Raw genomic sequence first — 21,427 nt, 5'->3', positions numbered from 1 at the left:
AAGGGAGACTACTTTGATGGGGGATTTGAGGGTAGACTACTTTGATGGGGAACTTGAAGGGAGACTACTTTGATGGGGGACTTGAGGGGAGACTACTTTGATGGGAGACTGGAGTGGAGACTACTTTGATGGGGGACTTTAGGGGAGACTACTTTGATGGGAGACTTGAGGGGAGACTACTTTGATGGGGGACTTGAGGGGAGACTACTTTGATGGGAGACTTGAGGGGAGACTACTTTGATGGGGAACTTGAGGGGAAACTACTTTGATGGGAGACTTGAGGGGAGACTACTTTGATGGGAGACTTGAGGGGAGACTACTTTGATGGGGGACTTGAGGGGAAACTACTTTGATGGGAGACTTGAGGGGAGACTACTTTGATGGGGGACTTGAGGGGAGACTACTTTGATGGGGGACTTGAGGGGAAACTACTTTGATGGGAGACTTGAGGGGAGACTACTTTGATGGGGGACTTGAGGGGAGACTACTTTGATGGGAGACTTGAGGGGAGACTACTTTGATGGGGAACTTGAGGGGAGACTACTTTGATGGGGAACTTGAGGGGAAACTACTTTGATGGGAGACTTGAGGGTAGACTACTTTGATGGGGGACTTGAGGGGAGACTACTTTGATGGGAGACTTGAGGGGAGACTACTTCGATGGGGTTCTTGTGGGGAGACTACTTTGATGGGGAACTTGAGGGGAGACTACTTTGATGGGGGACTTGAGGGGAGACTACTTTGATGGGAGACTTGAGGGGAGACTACTTTGATGGGGGAATTGAGGGGAGACTACTTTGATGGGGGACTTGAGGGGAAACTACTTTGATGGGAGACTTGAAGGGAGACTACTTTGATGGGGGACTTGAGGGGAGACTACTTTGATGGGAGACTTGAGGGGAGACTACTTTGATGGGAGACTTGAGGGGAGACTACTTTGATGGGGAACTTGAGGGGAAACTACTTTGATGGGAGACTTGAGGGGAGACTACTTTGATGGGGAACTTGAGGGGAGACTACTTTGATGGGGGACTTGAGGGGAAACTACTTTGATGGGAGACTTGAGGGGAGACTACTTTGATGGGGGACTTGAGGGGAGACTACTTTGATGGGGGACTTGAGGGGAGACTACTTTGATGGGGGACTTGAGAGGACACTACTTTGATGGGAGACTTGAGGGGAGACTACTTTGATGGGGGACTTGAGGGGAGACTACTTTGATGGGAGACTTGAGGGGAGACTACTTTGATGGGGAACTTGAGGGGAGACTACTTTGATGGGGAACTTGAGGGGAAACTACTTTGATGGGAGACTTGAGGGGAGACTACTTTGATGGGGGACTTGAGGAGAGACTACTTTGATGGGAGACTTGAGGGGAGACTACTTTGATGGGAGACTTGAGGGGAGACTACTTTGATGGGGAACTTGAGGGGAGACTACTTTGATGGGGAACTTGAGGAGAGACTACTTTGAAGGGAGACTTGAGGGGAGACTACTTTGATGGGGAACTTGAGGGGAGACTATTTTGAGGGGAGATTATTTAAATGGGTGATTATTTTGAAGGGAGACTATCTTGAGGACGGCTGAGTATGTGTCCAATATGATGGGTGATGTCGCTGGACGGCTGAGTATGTGTCCAATATGATGGGTGATGTCGCTGGACGGCTGAGTATATGTCCAATATGATGTGTGATGTTGCGCTGGACGGCTGAGTATGTGTCCAATATGATGTGTGATGTCGCTGGACTGCTGAGTATGTGTCCAATATGATGTGTGATGTCGCTGGACGGCTGAGTATGTGTCCATTATGATGTGTGATGTCGCTGGACGGCTGAGTATGTGCCCAATATGATGTGTGATGTTGTTGGACGGCTGAGTATGTGTCCAATATGATGTGTGATGTCGCTGGACGGCTGAGTATGTGTCCATTATGATGTGTGATGTCGCTGGACTGCTGAGTATGTGTCCAATACGATGTGTGATGTCGCTGGACGGCTGAGTATGTGTCCAATATGATGTGTGATGTCGCTGGACGGCTGAGTATGTGTCCAATATGATGTGAGATGTCGCTGGGCGGCTGAGTATGTGCTCAATATGATGTGTGATGTCGCTGGACGGCTGAGTATGTGTCCAATATGATGTGTGATGTCGCTGGACGGCTGAGTATGTGTCCAATATGATGTGTGATGTCGCTGGACGGCTGAATATGTGTCCAATATGATGTGTGATGTCGCTGGACGGCTGAGTATGTGTCCAATATGATGTGCGATGTCGCTGGACGGCTGAGTATGTGTCCAATATGATGTGTGATGTCGCTGGACGGCTGAGTATGTGTCCAATATGATGTGTGATGTCGCTGGACGGCTGAGTATGTGTCCAATATGATGTGTGATGTCGCTGGACGGCTGAGTATGTGTCCAATATGATGTGTGATGTCGCTGGTCGGCTGAGTATGTGTCCAATATGATGTGTGATGTCGCTGGTCGGCTGAGCATGTGTCCAATATGATGTGTGATGTCGCTGGTCGGCTGAGTATGTGTCCAATATGACGTGTGATGTCGCTGGTCGGCTGAGTATGTGTCCAATATGATGTGTGATGTCGCTGGTCGGCTGAGTATGTGTCCAGTATGATGTGTGATGTCGCTGGTCGGCTGATTATGTGTCAAATATGATGTGTGATGTTGCTGGTCGGCTGAGTATGTGTCCAATATGATGTGTGATGTCGCTGGTCGGCTGAGTATGTGTCCAATATGATGTGTGATGTCGCTGGACGGCTGAGTATGTCCAATATGATGTGTGATGTCGCTGGTCGGCTGAGTATGTGTCCAATATGATGTGTGATGTTGCTGGTCGGCTGAGTATGTGTCCAATATGATGTGTGATGTCGCTGGTCGGCTGAGTATGTGTCCAATATGATGTGTGATGTCGCTGGTCGGCTGAGTATGTGTCCAATATGATGTGTGATGTCGCTGGTCGGCTGAGTATGCGTCCAATATGATGTGTGATGTCGCTGGTCGGCTGAGTATGTGTCCAATATGATGTGTGATGTCGCTGGTCGGCTGAGTATGTGTCCAATATGATGTGTGATGTCGCTGGTCGGCTGAGCATGTGTCCAATATGATGTGTGATGTCGCTGGTCGGCTGATTATGTGTCATATATGATGTGTGATGTTGCTGGTCGGCTGAGTATGTGTCCAATATGATGTGTGATGTCGCTGGTCGGCTGAGTATGTGTCCAATATGATGTGTGATGTCGCTGGTCGGCTGAGTATGTATAATATGATGTGTGATGTCGCTGGTCGGCTGAGTATGTGTCCAATATGATGTGTGATGTTGCTGGTCGGCTGAGTATGTGTCCAATATGATGTGTGATGTCGCTGGTCGGCTGAGTATGTGTCCAATATGATGTGTGATGTTGCTGGTCGGCTGAATATGTGTCCAATATGATGTGTGATGTCGCTGGTCGGCTGAGTACGTGTCCAATATGATGTGTGATGTCGCTGGTCGGCTGAGTATGTGTCCAATATGATGTGTGATGTCGCTGGTCGGCTGAGTATGCGTCCAATATGATGTGTGATGTCGCTGGTCGGCTGAGTATGTGTCCAGTCTGTGTCACCATGTGGTGTCTATTTTCAAGAGCTTTTATATGTATATTTGAAATTTTTAGCGAGTGATGTTTCTCAGTAAATATTGCCATGACTTATTAAATGACACTCGTGTATATATATATATATATATATATGTATATATATATATATATATATATATATATATATATATATATATATATATATATATATATATATATATATATATATATATATATATATATATATATATATATATATATATGTATATATATATATGTATGTATGTATGTATGGCAGGTAAGGTCAGGTCATACAATAAGGTCATACAATAAGGTCACTTTAAGATAAAAATTGTAGTGTCTGAGTATGTTTTTGTAGATTTAGTTCTCGTTTAAGTTGATCACTATTGTTATAGCTTGTGCTTATCTCAAGCTAGAAATGCAATAAAAGTAATGGATGCACTATATAGTGAGGGACCTGGAGTGTTGCGTCTGCTAACGTGTGTGTGGTGTTCTGCAGGTCTGGGAGCCGGGCTCACCACCACTCCTGGGATACTCATCGTCTCTCTCTACTTCGAGAAGCGGAGAACCTTTGCCTCCGCCATCTGCGTCTCCGGCAACGCTCTGGGAGGATTCTTTCTCCCGCCGCTTGTGGATTACCTGCTCACCACGTATGGGTTTAGAGGCACTCTGATGCTAATTGGTGCCATGCAGCTGCACATTTGCGTGGCGTCGATGCTCTATCGTCCAATCTCCCACCATGCCATAGTGCAAGCTATAGACCAGCAGAACCAAGAGGAGGAGGAGGAGACCAATGGGTCCGTCCCTAAAGACAAGTTGGTACCTCAAATACCGGCCTCCCCTCTCCCTAAACCTGCCCAGCGGCCCGTGCCCTCGTCTCCCAACACTCCCATAACTCGCTCCAGAGCTCTCTGGCATAAGATGATGCGAAGACGTCGCCTTTCTTCCACGACGTCAGCGGAAGACGCTGAGCTGCAGCGCCAAGTGTCCTTCCTTCGCAGCGCATCCATGATGAACAGTATTCCAGATTTAACTCATTACGCCCGCTCTTGGGCAGTCAATCCGGACGCCAACTCAATGGGCAGTCGTTCCTCCATGAGAACAGGCTTTACCATGGGCAGTAAATCATCACTATTCAACACAACCACCAGTAAGTTGTCTCTCTCCAGGCTACCCATATTTGCCGAGCACCCGAGTGTTCTGCGACTCTCAGACGAGGATGGCAGAGTAACATCTGCACGCTTCCTACGAGGCAGCACGCGCAGACTCTCTCAGTCGTCTCGTGTAGCTCCAGCAGCTCTACCAGAGGTCAGGACGCAGCTCAACCGGCAGACATCCATCCGTACTGTACAAAGTAGAATCATGACATCTGTCTTGGAGAGTGAGAAAGAGGACAAAGAAAATCTTGTTCGTCCATTTGCAGAAGAGAAAGGCGAATATGATGAGAGTCAAATGACAACAGGTGACAACTTAGGGCTGAAACAAGAGGAGCAAGAGGTGGAGGTGAAGCGTCCCAACTGCTGCGTCCTTTGTTGCGTCAACTTCTGCGACTGCTCGCTCTTCAAGGATGCCTTGTTCGTCATCATGGCACTATCAGTCTTTCTGATATCGTGTGGAGCACCATTCTCGCTGTTCTTCCTGCCAGCCTACGCTGATACAGTGGACATACCCTCCTCACTAGTGCCCAACATGCTCTCTATCTCTGCTATCATTGACCTAGTGGGCCGCCTGGGCATGGGCTTTGTATCGGACCTGGGATTCTTCGAAATCACTCACATCTACGCTGTAACGTGAGTATTTAAAGTGTTCATCAGGCACGAGTCCAGCCCAGTTATTCATATACATTGTTGTTCATTTCAATAGAAGCGTAAACTATTAATACAGGTGTTTAATACAGGTGTTTAATACAGGTGTTTAATACAGGTGTTTAATACAGGTGTTTCAGTAAAGCTGTAGTTCACTTTCTCGCTAACATAAACATTAACTTAAATTAGACCACTCTAAGTATACTGTATATACACTGAGATATGCACCTCTCCTTATATATACACTGAGATATGCATCTCTCCCTACATATACACTGATATATGCATCTCTCCCTACATATACACTGAGATATGCACCTCTCCTTGTATATACACTGAGATATGCATCTCTCCCTACATATACACTGAGATATGCATCTCTCCCTACATATACACTGAGATATGCACCTCTCCTTGTATATACACTGAGATATGCATCTCTCCCTACATATACACTGAGATATGCATCTCTCCCTACATATACACTGAGATATGCACCTCTCCCTACATATACACTGAGATATGCATCTCTCCCTACATATACACTGAGATATGCATCTCTCCCTACATATACACTGAGATATGCACCTCTCCCTACATATACACTGAGATATGCATCTCTCCCTACATATACACTGAGATATGCATCTCTCCCTACATATACACTGAGATATGCACCTCTCCCTACATATACACTGAGATATGCACCTCTCCCTACATATACACTGAGATATGCACCTCTCCCTACATATACACTGAGATATGCATCTCTCCCTACATATACACTGAGATATGCATCTCTCCCTACATATACATTGAGATATGCACCTCTCCCTACATATACACTGAGATATGCATCTCTCCCTACATATACACTGAGATATGCACCTCTCCCTACATATACACTGAGATATGCACCTCTCCCTACATATACACTGAGATATGCACCTCTCCCTACATATACACTGAGATATGCACCTCTCCCTACATATACACTGAGATATGCATCTCTCCCTACATATACACTGAGATATGCATCTCTCCCTACATATACACTGAGATATGTACCTCTCCCTACATATACACTGAGATATCCACCTCTCCCTACATATACACTGAGATATGCACCTCTCCTTGTATATAAACTGAGATATGCATCTCTCCCTACATATACACTGAGATATGCACCTCTCCCTACATATACACTGAGATATGCATCTCTCCCTACATATACACTGAGATATGCATCTCTCCCTACATATACACTGATATATGCACCTCTCCCTACATATACACTGAGATATGCACCTCTTGCTACATATACACTTAGATATGCATCTCTCCCTACATATACACTGAGATATGCATCTCTTCCTACATATACACTGAGATATGCACTTCTCCCTACATACACACTGAGATATGCATCTCTCCCTACATATACACTGAGATATGCACCTCTCCCTACATATACACTGAGATATGCACCTCTCCCTACATATACACTGAGATATGCATCTCTTCCTACATATACACTGAGATATTCATCTCTCCCTACATATACACTGAGATATGCATCTCTCCCTACATATACACTGAGATATGCACCTCTCTCTACATATACACTGAGATATGCATCTCTCCCTACATATACACTGAGATATGCATCTCTCCCTACATATACACTGAGATATGCACCTCTCCCTACATATACACTGAGATATGCACCTCTCCCTACATATACACTGAGATATGCATCTCTCCCTACATATACACTGAGATATGCACTTCTCTCTACATATACACTGAGATATGCATCTCTCCCTACATATACACTGAGATATGCACCTCTCCCTACATATACACTGAGATATTCATCTCTCCCTACATATACACTGAGATATGCATCTCTCCCTACATATACACTGAGATATGCATCTCTCCCTACATATACACTGAGATATGCATCTCTCCCTACATATACACTGAGATATGCATCTCTCCATACACATACACTGAGATATGCATCTCTCCCTACATATACACTGAGATATGCATCTCTCCCTACATATACACTGAGATATGCATCTCTCCCTACATATACACTGAGATATGCATCTCTCCATACATATACACTGAGATATGCATCTCTCCCTACATATACACTGAGATATGCATCTCTCCCTACATATACACTGAGATATGCATCTCTCCATACATATACACTGAGATATGCATCTCTCCCTACATATACACTGAGATATGCATCTCTCCCTACATATACACTGAGATATGCATCTCTCCATACATATACACTGAGATATGCATCTCTCCCTACATATACACTGAGATATGCATCTCTCCCTACATATACACTGAGATATGCATCTCTCCCTACATATACACTGAGATATGCATCTCTCCCTACATATACACTGAGATATGAATCTCTCCCTACATATACACTGAGATATGCATCTCTCCATACATATACACTGAGATATGCATCTCTCCCTACATATACACTGAGATATGCATCTCTCCCTACATATACACTGAGATATGCATCTCTCCCTACATATACACTGAGATATGCATCTCTCCCTACATATACACTGAGATATGCATCTCTCCCTACATATACACTGAGATATGCATCTCTCCATACATATACACTGAGATATGCATCTCTCCCTACATATACACTGAGATATGCATCTCTCCCTACACATACACTGAGATATGCACCTCTCCCTACATATACACTGAGATATGCATCTTTCCCTACATATACACTGAGATATGCATCTCTCCCTACATATACACTGAGATATGCATCTCTCCCTACATATACACTGAGATATGCATCTCTCCCTACATATACACTGAGATATGCACCTCTCCCTACATATACACTGAGAAATGCACCTCTCCCTACATATACACTGAGATATGCACGTCTCTCTACATATACACTGAGATATGCATCTCTCCCTACATATACACTGAGATATGCACCTCTTCCTACATATACACTGAGATATGCACCTCTCCCTACATATACACTGAGATATGCACCTCTCTCTACATATACACTGAGATATGCATCTCTCCCTACATATACACTGAGATATGCACCTCTTCCTACATATACACTGAGATATGCACCTCTCCCTACATATACACTGAGATATGCACCTCTCCCTACATATACACTGAGATATGCACCTCTCCCTACATATACACTGAGATATGCACCTCTCCCTACATATACACTGAGATATGCATCTCTCCCTACATATACACTGAGATATGCATCTCTCCCTACATATACACTGAGATATGCATCTCTCCCTACATATACACTGAGATATGCACCTCTCCCTACATATACACTGAGATATGCACCTCTCCCTACATATACACTGAGATATGCACCTCTCCCTACATATACACTGAGATATGCATCTCTCCCTACATATACACTGAGATATGCATCTCTCCCTACATATACACTGAGATATGCCTCTCTCCCTACATATACACTGAGATATGCATCTCTCCCTACATATACACTGAGATATGCACCTCTCTCTACATATACACTGAGATATGCACCTCTCCCTACATATACACTGAGATATGCACCTCTCCCTACATATACACTGAGATATGCATCTCTCTCTACATATACACTGAGATATGCACCTCTCCCTACATATACACTGAGATATGCACCTCTCCCTACATATACACTGAGATATGCATCTCTCCCTACATATACACTGAGATATGCACCTCTCTCTACATATACACTGAGATATGCATCTCTCCCTACATATACACTGAGATATGCACCTCTCCCTACATATACACTGAGATATGCACCTCTCCCTACATATACACTGAGATATGCACCTCTCCCTACATATACACTGAGATATGCATCTCTCCCTACATATACACTGAGATATGCACCTCTCCCTACATATACACTGAGATATGCACCTCTCCCTACATATACACTGAGATATGCACCTCTCCCTACATATACACTGATATATGCACCTCTCCCTACATATACACTGAGATATGCACCTCTCCCTACATATACACTGAGATATGCACCTCTCCCTACATATACACTGAGATATGCATCTCTCCCTACATATACACTGAGATATGCATCTCTCCCTACATATACACTGAGATATGCACCTCTCCCTACATATACACTGAGATATGCACCTCTCCCTACATATACACTGAGATATGCACCTCTCCCTACATATACACTGAGATATGCACCTCTCCCTACATATACACTATGTACTAGTTCATTTACTAAAACAAACATTTAATAACACGTTTATCTGTAATATAAATCTGCTGAAGAGGGTCCCAGAAGATGGTCGAAATCACTGTCTTTTGAGTTTCTGCCTCCATGTGCATTATTGTTTATGGTAAATATTAAGAGGTGTGTGCTGGTGGTGGATGTTATGTTTGGTTAATGTTTATGATCTGTCTGTTGTGTTATGTTAGGTTGATGTTTATGATCTGTCTGTTATGTTATGTTTGGTTAATGTTTATGATCTGTATGTTGTGTTATGTTAGGTTAATGTTTATGATCTGTCTGTTGTGTTATGTTTGGTTAATGTTTATGATCTGTCTGTTGTGTTATGTTTGGTTAATGTTTATGATCTGTCTGTTGTGTTATGTTAGGTTAATGTTTATGATCTGTCTGTTGTGTTATGTTTGGTTAATGTTTATGATCTGTCTGTTGTGTTATGTTTGGTTAATGTTTATGATCTGTCTGTTGTGTTATGTTAGGTTAATGTTTATGATCTGTCTGTTGTGTTATGTTAGGTTAATGTTTATGATCTGTCTGTTGTGTTATGTTAGGTTAATGTTTATGATCTGTCTGTTGTGTTATGTTTGGTTAATGTTTATGATCTGTCTGTTGTGTTATGTTAGGTTAATGTTGATGATCTGTCTGTTGTGTTATGTTAGGTTAATGTTTATGATCTGTCTGTTGTGTTATGTTTGGTTAATGTTTATGATCTGTCTGTTGTGTTATGTTTGGTTAATGTTTATGATCTGTCTGTTGTGTTATGTTTGGTTAATGTTTATGATCTGTCTGTTGTGTTATGTTAGGTTAATGTTTATGATCTGTCTGTTGTGTTATGTTAGGTTAATGTTTATGATCTGTCTGTTGTGTTATGTTAGGTTAATGTTTATGATCTGTCTGTTGTGTTATGTTAGGTTAATGTTTATGATCTGTCTGTTGTGTTATGTTTGGTTAATGTTTATGATCTGTCTGTTGTGTAATTCACGAGAGTTACTTTAATTCTTCATGGTATCTCTGATCTAATATAATCTAGATAACTACTAATTATTTCAATAAAAGCAAAAAAACCTTAGGGGAAATATCCTCAATACTATCCCAACACTATCTATGGACTCTTTATCAATGGATAGTGTTGGGACAGTACTCAACCAAGTACTCTCCACGGTTCATCCATGGACAGTACCACGGAAGCCTCCACCAAGTACATGCTGTAAAATTCAGTTGTATGTTAGTAGTAGAATACATCAAGTGATGTATTAATATAATACAATGTTCAGACGACGTTTCCCACACTACGAACTTTACTAATTCCGATAATAATTAAATTCCCTGGTGGAATTAACTAGGTATTGTGTCACATTACCACGACCCAGGTCCACTGCTTGGAGTATACCAACTGCTTGGAGTATACCCACTGCTTGGAGTATATCCACTGCATGGAGTATATCCACTGCTTGGAGTATACCCACTGCATGGAGTATATCCACTGCTTGGAGTATACCCACTGCTTGGAGTATATCCACTGCTTGGAGTATACCCACTGCATGGAGTATATCCACTGCTTGGAGTATACCCACTGCATGGAGTATATCCACTGCTTGGAGTATACCCACTGCTTGGAGTATATCCACTGCTTGGAGTATATCCACTGCTTGGAGTATATCCACTGCTTGGAGTATATCCACTGCTTGGAGTATATCCACTGCTTGGAGTATATCCACTGCTTGGAGTATACCCACTGCATGGAGTATATCCACTGCTTGGAGTATACCCACTGCTTGGAGTATATCCACTGCTTGGAGTATACCCACTGCATGGAGTATATCCACTGCTTGGAGTATACCCACTGCATGGAGTATATCCACTGCTTGGAGTATACCCACTGCATGGAGTATATCCACTGCTTGGAGTATACCCACTGCTTGGAGTATATCCACTGCTTGGAGTATATCCACTGCTTGGAGTATATCCACTGCTTGGAGTATATCCACTGCTTGGAGTATACCCACTGCTTGGAGTATATCCACTGCTTGGAGTATATCCACTGCTTGGAGTATATCCACTGCTTGGAGTATACCCACTGCTTGGAGTATATCCACTGCTTGGAGTATACCCACTGCATGGAGTATATCCACTGCTTGGAGTATACCCACTGCTTGGAGTATATCCACTGCTTGGAGTATACCCACTGCTTGGAGTATATCCACTGCTTGGAGTATACCCACTGCATGGAGTATACCCACTGCATGGAGTATATCCACTGCTTGGAGTATATCCACTGCTTGGAGTATACCCACTGCTTTGAGTATATCCACTGCTTGGAGTATACCCACTGCATGGAGTATATCCACTGCCTGGAGAATACCCACTTCTTGGAGTATATCCACTGCTTGGAGTATACCGACTGCTTGGAGTATATCCACTGCTTGAAGTATACCCACTGCTTGGAGTATACACACTGCATGGAGTATATCCACTGCTTGGAGTATACCCACTGCTTGGAGTATACCCACTGCATGGAGTATATCCACTGCTTGGAGTATACCCACTGCTTGGAGTATATCCACTGCTTGGAGTATACCCACTGCTTGGAGTATATCCACTGCTTGGAGTATGCCCACTGCATGGAGTATATCCACTGCTTGGAGTATACCCACTGCTTGGAGTATATCCACTGCTTGGAGTATACCCACTGCTTGGAGTATATCCACTGTTTGGAGTAAACCCACTGCTTGGAGTATACCCACTGCTTGGAGTATACCCACTGCTGGGAGTATATCCACTGCTTGGAGTATATCCACTGCTTGGAGTATACCCACTGCTTGGAGTATACCCACTGCTTGGAGTATACCCACTGCTTGGAGTATACCCACTGCATGGAGTATATCCACTGCTTGGAGTATATCCACTGCTTGGAGTATATCCACTGCTTGGAGTATACCCACTGCATGGAGTATATTCACTGCATGGAGTATATCCACTGCTTGGAGTATATCCACTGCTTGGAGTATACCCACTGATTGAAGTATACCCACTGCTTGGAGTATACCCACTGATTGAAGTATACCCACTGCATGGAGTATATCCACTGCTTGGAGTATACCCACTGCATGGAGTATATCCACTGCATGGAGTATATCCACTGCTTGGAGTATACCCACTGCATGGAGTATATCCACTGCTTGGAGTATACCCACTGCTTGGAGTATACCCACTGATTGAAGTATACCCACTGCTTGGAGTATACCCACTGCATGGAGTATATCCACTGCTTGGAGTATACCCACTGCTTGGAGTATACCCACTGATTGAAGTATACCCACTGCTTGGAGTATACCCACTGCTTGGAGTATACCCACTGCATGGAGTATATCCACTGCTTGGAGTATACCCACTGCTTGGAGTATACCCACTGATTGAAGTATACCCACTGCTTGGAGTATACCCACTGCTTGGAGTATACCCACTGCATGGAGTATATCCACTGCTTGGAGTATACCCACTGCTTGGAGTATACCCACTGATTGGAGGATACCCACTGCTTGGAGTATACCCACTGCATGGAGTATATCCACTGCTTGGAGTATACCCACTGCTTGGAGTATACCCACTGATTGAAGTATACCCACTGCTTGGAGTATACCCACTGCTTGGAGTATACCCACTGCATGGAGTATATCCACTGCTTGGAGTATACCCACTGCTTGGAGTATACCCACTGATTGGAGGATACCCACTGCTTGGAGTATACCCACTGCATGGAGTATATCCACTGCTTGGAGTATATCCACTGCTTGGAGTATACCCACTGCATGGAGTATATCCACTGCTTGGAGTATACCCACTGCTTGGAGTATACCCACTGATTGGAGGATACCCACTGCTTGGAATATACCCACTGCTTGGAGTATACTCACTGCTTGGAGTATATCCACTGCTTGGAGTATACCCACTGCTTGGAGTATATCCACTGCTTGGGGTATACCCACTGCATGGAGTATACCCACTGCTTGGAGTATACCCACTGCTTGGAGTATACCCACTACATGGAGTATACCCACTGCTTGGAGTATACCCACTGCTTGGAGTGTATCCATTGCTTGTAGAATACCCACTGCTTGGAGTATACCCACTGCTTGGAGTATACCCACTGCTTAGAGCATATCCACTGCTTGGAGTATACCCTTTGCTTGGAGTATACCCACTGCTTGGAGTATACCCACTGCTTGGAGTATACCCACTGATTGGAGGATACCCACTGCTTGGAGTATACCCACTGCATGGAGTATATCCACTGCTTGGAGTATACCTACTGCTTGGAGTATACCCACTGATTTGAGGATACCCACTGCTTGGAGTATACCCACTGCATGGAGTATATCCACTGCTTGGAGTATGCCCACTGCTTGGAGTATACCCACTGATTGGAGGATACCCACTGCTTGGAGTATACCCACTGCATGGAGTATATCCACTGCTTGGAGTATACCCACTGCTTGGAGTATACCCACTGATTGAAGTATACCCACTGCTTGGAGTATACCCACTGCTTGGAGTATACCCACTGCATGGAGTATATCCACTGCTTGGAGTATACCCACTGCTTGGAGTATATCCACTGCTTGGAATATACCCACTTCTTGGAGTATATCCACTGCTTGGGGTATACCCACTGCATGAAGTATACCCACTGCTTGGAGTATACCCACTGCTTGGAGTATACCCACTACATGGATTATACCCACTGCTTGGAGTATACCCACTGCTTGGAGTGTATCCATTGCTTGGAGAATACCCACTGCTTGGAGTATACCCACTGCTTGGAGTATACCCACTGCTTAGAGCATATCCACTGCTTGGAGTATACCCATTGCTTGGAGTATACCCACTGCTTGGAGTATACCCACTGCTTGGAGTATATCCACTGCTTGGAGTATACCCACTGCTTGGAGTATATCCATTGCTTGGAGTATACCCATTGCTTGGAGTATACCCACTGCTTGGAGTATCCACTGCTTGGAGTATACCCATTGCTTGGAGCATACCCATTGCTTGGAGCATACCCACTGCTTGGAGTATACCCATTGCTTGGAGTATGTCCACTTCTTGGAGTATAATCACTGCTTGGAGTATACCCATTGCATGGAGTATACCCACTTCTTGGAGTATATCCACTGCTTGGAGTATACCCACTGCTTGGAGTATGCCCACTGCTTAGAGCATATCCACTGCTTGGAGTATACCCATTGTTTGGAGTATACCCACTGCTTGGAGTATACCCACTGCTTGGAGTATGTCCACTGCTTGGAGTATACCCATTGCTTGGAGTATACCCACTGCTTGGAGTATACCCACTGCTTGGAGTATACCCATTGCTTGGAGTATATCCACTGCTTGGAGTATACCCATTGCTTGGAGTATACCCATTGCTTGGAGTATACCCACTGCTTGGAGTATGTCCACTTCTTGGAGTATAATCACTGCTTGGAGTATACCCATTGCATGGAGTATACCCACTTCTTGGAGTATATCCACTGCTTGGAGTATACCCACTGCTTGGAGTATGCCCACTGCTTAGAGCATATCCACTGCTTGGAGTATACCCATTGTTTGGAGTATACCCACTGCTTGGAGTATACCCACTGCTTGGAGTATGTCCACTGCTTGGAGTATACCCATTGCTTGGAGTATACCCACTGCTTGGAGTATACCCATTGCTTGGAGTATACCCATTGCTTGGAGTATATCCACTGCTTGGAGTATACCCATTGCTTGGAGTATACCCATTGCTTGGAGTATATCCACTGCTTGGAGTATTCCCATTGCTTGAAATATATCCACTGCTTGGGGTATACCCACTGCTTGGAGTATATCCACTGCTTAGAGGATACTCGCTGCTTGGTGTATACTCACTGCTTGGAGTATACCCACTGCTTGGAGTATAACCACTCCTTGGAGTATACCCACTGCTTGGAGTATACCCACTGCTTGGAGTATACCCACAGCTTGGAATATATCCACTGCTTGGTGTATACCCATATACCCATTGTTTGGAGTATATCCACTGCTTGGAATATACACATTGCTTGGTGTATACCCACTGCTTGGAATATACTCACTGCTTGAAGTATACCCACTGCTTGGTGTATACCCACTGCTTGGAATATACTCACTGCTTGGAGTATACCCACTGCTTGGAGTATACCCACTGCTTGGAGTATACCCACTGCTTGGAGTATACCCACTGCTTGGAGTAGACCCACTGCTTGGAGTATACCCACTGCTTTGAGTATTCCCACTTAGAGTTAATATATACATACAGAGTATAAATAATGATTGTTTTGTTATGACAGTGGACTGATGTCAGCAGTGGCAGTGTTGTTAATGCCACACATGACGAGCTTCGCCAGTATGACTGGCATCCTGGCACTGTATGGGTTCGGTGTTGGTTCATGGTTCGTGATGATCCCAGCCATCCTAGCCAAGCATCATGGTGCTGCCCAGCTGGCCTCCTCCTACGGCCTCGTCAGGCTCTTCAACGGCGTCATGAACTTCATCTCACCACAGTTTAATGGTGGGTATTGTTTGTTGTTACACCAGCCGTCTGATGCCGAGGTAGAGTCACCCAAAATGGAGAAACACATTTACCATCATTGATTTAATCGCTCTCCTGCCAGAAGCGTGGTTATATTACAGATAGGATGACTTTGAATTGCAACATCCCCACCATTGCTAGCACAGTGCAAACACTGTGCTTTAGCTTCCCACTTCCAGGACTACAACATTCCCACCCCTCCTTCAAAGTGCAGGCACTTTACTTCCCACTTCCAGGACTACAACATTCCCACCCCTCCTTCAAAGTGCAGGCACTTTACTTCCCACTTCCAGGACTACAACATTCCCACCCCTCCTTCAAAGTGCAGGCACTTTACTTCCCACTTCCAGGACTACAACATTCCCACCCCTCCTTCAAAGTGCAGGCACTTTACTTCCCACTTCCAGGACTACAACATTCCCACCCCTCCTTCAAAGTGCAGGCACTTTACTTCCCACTTCCAGGACTACAATATTCCCACCCCTCCTTCAACGTGCAGGCACTTTACTTCCCACTTCCAGGACTACAACATTCCCACCTCTCCTTCAAAGTGCAGTCACTTTACTTCCCACTTCCAGGACTACAACATTCCCACCTCTCCTTCAAAGTGCAGGCACTTTACTTCCCACTTCCAGGACTACAACATTCCCACCCCTCCTTCAGAGTGCAGGCACTTTACTTCCCACTTCCAGGACTACAACATTCCCACCCCTCCTTCATAGTGCAGGCACTTTACTTCCCACTTCCAGGACTACAACATTCCCACCCCTCCTTCATAGTGCAGGCACTTTACTTCCCACTTCCAGGACTACAACATTCCCACCCCTCCATGGACTACAACATTCCCACCCCTCCTTCAAAGTGAAGGCACTTTACTTCCCACTTCCAGGACTACAACATTCCCACCCCTCCTTCAAAGTGAAGGCACTTTACTTCCCACTTCCAGGACTACAACATTCCCACCCCTCCTTCAAAGTGCAGGCACTTTACTTCCCACTTCCAGGACTACAACATTCCCACCTCTCCTTCAAAGTGCAGTCACTTTACTTCCCACTGCCAGGACTACAATATTCCCACCCCGCCTTCAAAGTGCAGTCACTTTACTTCCCACTTCCAGGACTACAACATTCCCACCTCTCCTTCAACATGCAGGCAATTTATTTCCCACTTCCAGGACTACAATATTCCCACCCCTCCTTCAAAGTGCAGGCACTTTACTTCCCACTGCCAGGACTACAACATTCCCACCCCTCCTTCAAAGTGCAGGCACTTTACTTCCCACTTCCAGGACTACAACATTCCCACCCCTCCTTCAAAGTGCAGGCACTTTACTTCCCACTTCCAGGACTACAACATTCCCACCCCTCCTTCAACGTGCAGGCACTTTACTTCCCACTTCCAGGACTACAACATTCCCACCCCTCCTTCAAAGTGCAGGCACTTTACTTCCCACTTCCAGGACTACAACATTCCCACCCCTCCTTCAAAGTGCAGGCACTTTACTTCCCACTTCCAGGACTCAAGTTTGGCTAACCGGTTTCCCTGAATTCCTTCATAAATGTTACGTTGCTGAAACTCCATCAACACCTCATGTCATAAATAAAGTCGTAATTTCGTTTATGTAGCATTTCCCAACTAACTCACAAAGTGTAACCTGGACTATGTTTCTGACCATTCTCCATCATTATCCCCAAGTTTCTGACCATTCTCCATCATTATCACCATGTTTCTGACCATTCTCCATCATTATCACCATGTTTCTGACCATTCTCCATCATTATCACCATGTTTCTGACCATTCTCCATCATTATCACCATGTTTCTGACCATTCTCCATCATTATCACCATGTTTCTGACCATACTCTATCATTATCACCATGTTTCTGACCATTCTCCATCATTATCACCATGTTTCTGACCATTCTCGATCATTATCACCATGTTTCTGACCATTCTCCATCATTATCACCATGTTTCTGACCATTCTCCATCATTATCACCATGTTTCTGACCATTTTCCATCATTATGACCATGTTTCTGACCATTCTCCATCATTATCACCATGTTTCTGACCATTCTCCATCATTATCACCATGTTTCTGACCATTCTCCATCATTATCACCATGTTTCTGACCATTCTCCATCATTATCACCAAGTTTCTGACCATTCTCCATCATTATCACCATGTTTCTGACTATTCTCCATCATTATCACCTTGTTTCTGATCATTCTCCATCATTATCACCATGTTTCTGACCATTCTCCATCATTATCACCTTGTTTCTGACCATTCTCCATCATTATCACCATGTTTCTGACCATTCTCCATCATTATCACCTTGTTTCTGACCATTCTCTATCATTATCTCCAAGTTTCTGACCATTCTCCATCATTATCACCTTGTTTCTGACCATTCTCCATTATTATCACCATGTTTCTGACCATTCTCCATCATTACCACCATGTTTCTGACCATTCTCCATCATTATCACCATGTTTCTGACCATTCTCCATCATTATCACCTTGTTTCTGACCATTCTCCATCATTATCACCTTGTTTCTGACCATTCTCCGTCATTATCACTATGTTTCTGACCATTCTCCATCATTATCACCATGTTTCTTACCATTCTCCATCATTATCACCATGTTTCTGACCATTCTCCATCATTATCACCATGTTTCTGACCATTCTCCATCATTATCACCATGTTTCTGACCATTCTCCATCATTATCACCTTGTTTCTGACCATTCTCCATCATTATCACCTTGTTTCTGACCATTCTCCATCATTATCACCATGTTTCTGACCATTCTCCATCATTATCACCATGTTTCTGACCATTCTCCATCATTATCACCATGTTTCTGACCATTCTCCATCATTATCACCATGTTTCTGACCATTCTTCATCATTATCACCATGTTTCTGACCATTCTCCATCATTATCACCTTGTTTCTGACCATTCTCCATCATTATCACCTTGTTTCTGACCATTCTCCATCATTATCACCATGTTTCTGACCATTCTCCATCATTATCACCATGTTTCTGACCATTCTCCATCATTATCACCATGTTTCTGACCATTCTCCATCATTATCACCATGTTTCTGACCATTCTCCATCATTATCACCATGTTTCTGACCATTCTCCATCATTATCACCATGTTTCTGACCATTCTCCATCATTATCACCTGACCATTATCCATCATTATCACCATGTTTCTGACCATTCTCCATCATTATCACCATGTTTCTGACCATTCTCCATCATTATCACCATGTTTCTGACCATTCTCCATCATTATCACCATGTTTCTGACCATTCTCCATCATTATCACCATGTTTCTGACCATTCTCTATCATTATCACCTTGTTATGTTTCTGACCATTCTCCATCATCATCACCATGTTTCTGACCATTTTCCATGATTATCACCATGTTTCTGACCATTCTCCATCATTATCACCATGTTTCTGACCATTCTCCATCATTATCACCATGTTTCTGACCATTCTCCATCATTATCACCATGTTTCTGACCATTCTCCATCATTATCACCATGTTTCTGACCATTCTCCATCATTATCACCATGTTTCTGACCATTCTCCATCATTATCACCATGTTTCTAACCATTCTCCATCATTATCACCATGTTTCTGACCATTCTCCATCATTATCACCATGTTTCTGACCATTCTCCATCATTATCACCATGTTTCTGACCATTCTCCATCATTATCACCATGTTTCTGACCATTCTCCATCATTATCACCATGTTTCTGACCATTCTCCATCATTATCACCATGTTTCTAACCATCCTTGATCACTGTCATCATGTTTGGAGACAGTGATGAATTCAACATATTTTTTCCTGTTGTACATTTAACTGACCCCTCACATTGTACCCAGATAAAACACAAGAGTCTTGGGTCACATTAACATTTACTAAGACGCTTCACTGTCGTTCTCTCTCGCCAGGTCTTCTCTTCGACCTCACCAATGATTACGTTGTGTTGTACACGTTCATGGGCTCGTGTATGGTAACGGCATCACTGATGGTGTTGCTGCTGGTGCCGCTGGTGGTGCGCTGCAGGGAGCTCCTCGCTAGACGACAGGAGGATGACTATGTTATAAAGAATCCTGCATGACAGATAGAGAAACACTAACACACACACACACACACACACACACACACACACACACCTACACGTACATACACACTGAGTAAAAGAAAATCCTCGGAAATATTCTGTATGTGAGGTGGGTTGTCCATACACCTCGAGGTGTGTATGTCCTAGTGTATAGACACTAGAGTTTACTAGGGGTTACTCATGACTGTTCTAGGGGTTATTCATGACTGTTAGTGTCCAGTTTATCCACAGTGTTAATGACCTCTAGAAGAAGAAAGACCAAGAGGTATTTAGACCCACGAAGGTCTAAACCCTAAGGAGATATACCTCTAGAAATTCTTCATCCGTTATACCGGGTAAATTATGTCTGAGTATGCTGTACCTGGTGAGGACAATTGGTAAAATATAATCATTCTAAACGGAATTTATTATTGATATTGAGTAACATGTAAAGTAACAATGAGTGGAGTTAAGGTGTGGCTTATCAGAACTCTGCTTCACCATCCACACTCCTAAAGTCTCACTAACGTTAAAATATGTTAACACAGACAATTGTAGATGAATGATTGACAGAACCGACACGTTGATAAATTAGACACATGTGCAACTCTTGGGTATCTTTATTAAGGAAACGTTTCGCCACACAGTGGCTTCATCAGTCCATACACAGGAGAAACTTGAAGAACAGGAGGAGAGTGAGGTAATCAGTCCCTCAACCCTGAGTCAGTGTGGTCAGTCCATCAATCTTGAATAGAATGATTGATGGACTGACCACATAGACTCAAGGTTGAGGGACTGATTACCTCACTCTCCTCCTGTTCTTCAAGTTTCTCCTGTGTATGGACTGATGAAGCCACTGTGTGGCGAAACGTTTCCTTAATAAAGATACGCAAGAGTTGCACATGTGTCTAAT

General features: G+C 43.9%; 1 protein-coding gene across 1 annotated transcript in view; it reads left to right on the top strand.

Annotated features, from left to right (window-relative positions):
• Positions 1–21,172, top strand: part of LOC128695230 (monocarboxylate transporter 9) — a gene marked incomplete at its 5' end in the record, with an annotated part of 45,438 nt that extends 24,266 nt beyond the window's left edge. The window contains 3 exon segments of the mRNA XM_070080972.1: positions 4,110–5,400; positions 16,117–16,337; positions 20,363–21,172. Coding sequence (XP_069937073.1) covers positions 4,110–5,400; positions 16,117–16,337; positions 20,363–20,532 — 1,682 coding nt within the window.
• Between the last annotated feature and the right edge of the window lie 255 nt (positions 21,173–21,427).

Source organism: Cherax quadricarinatus, unplaced genomic scaffold (assembly GCF_038502225.1).
Source record: "Cherax quadricarinatus isolate ZL_2023a unplaced genomic scaffold, ASM3850222v1 Contig1387, whole genome shotgun sequence".
In the NCBI taxonomy this organism is placed as follows: Eukaryota; Metazoa; Arthropoda; class Malacostraca; order Decapoda; family Parastacidae; genus Cherax; species Cherax quadricarinatus.
The sequence above is the reverse complement of the archived record's forward strand: the minus strand, read 5'-3'. Positions and strand labels throughout refer to the sequence as shown.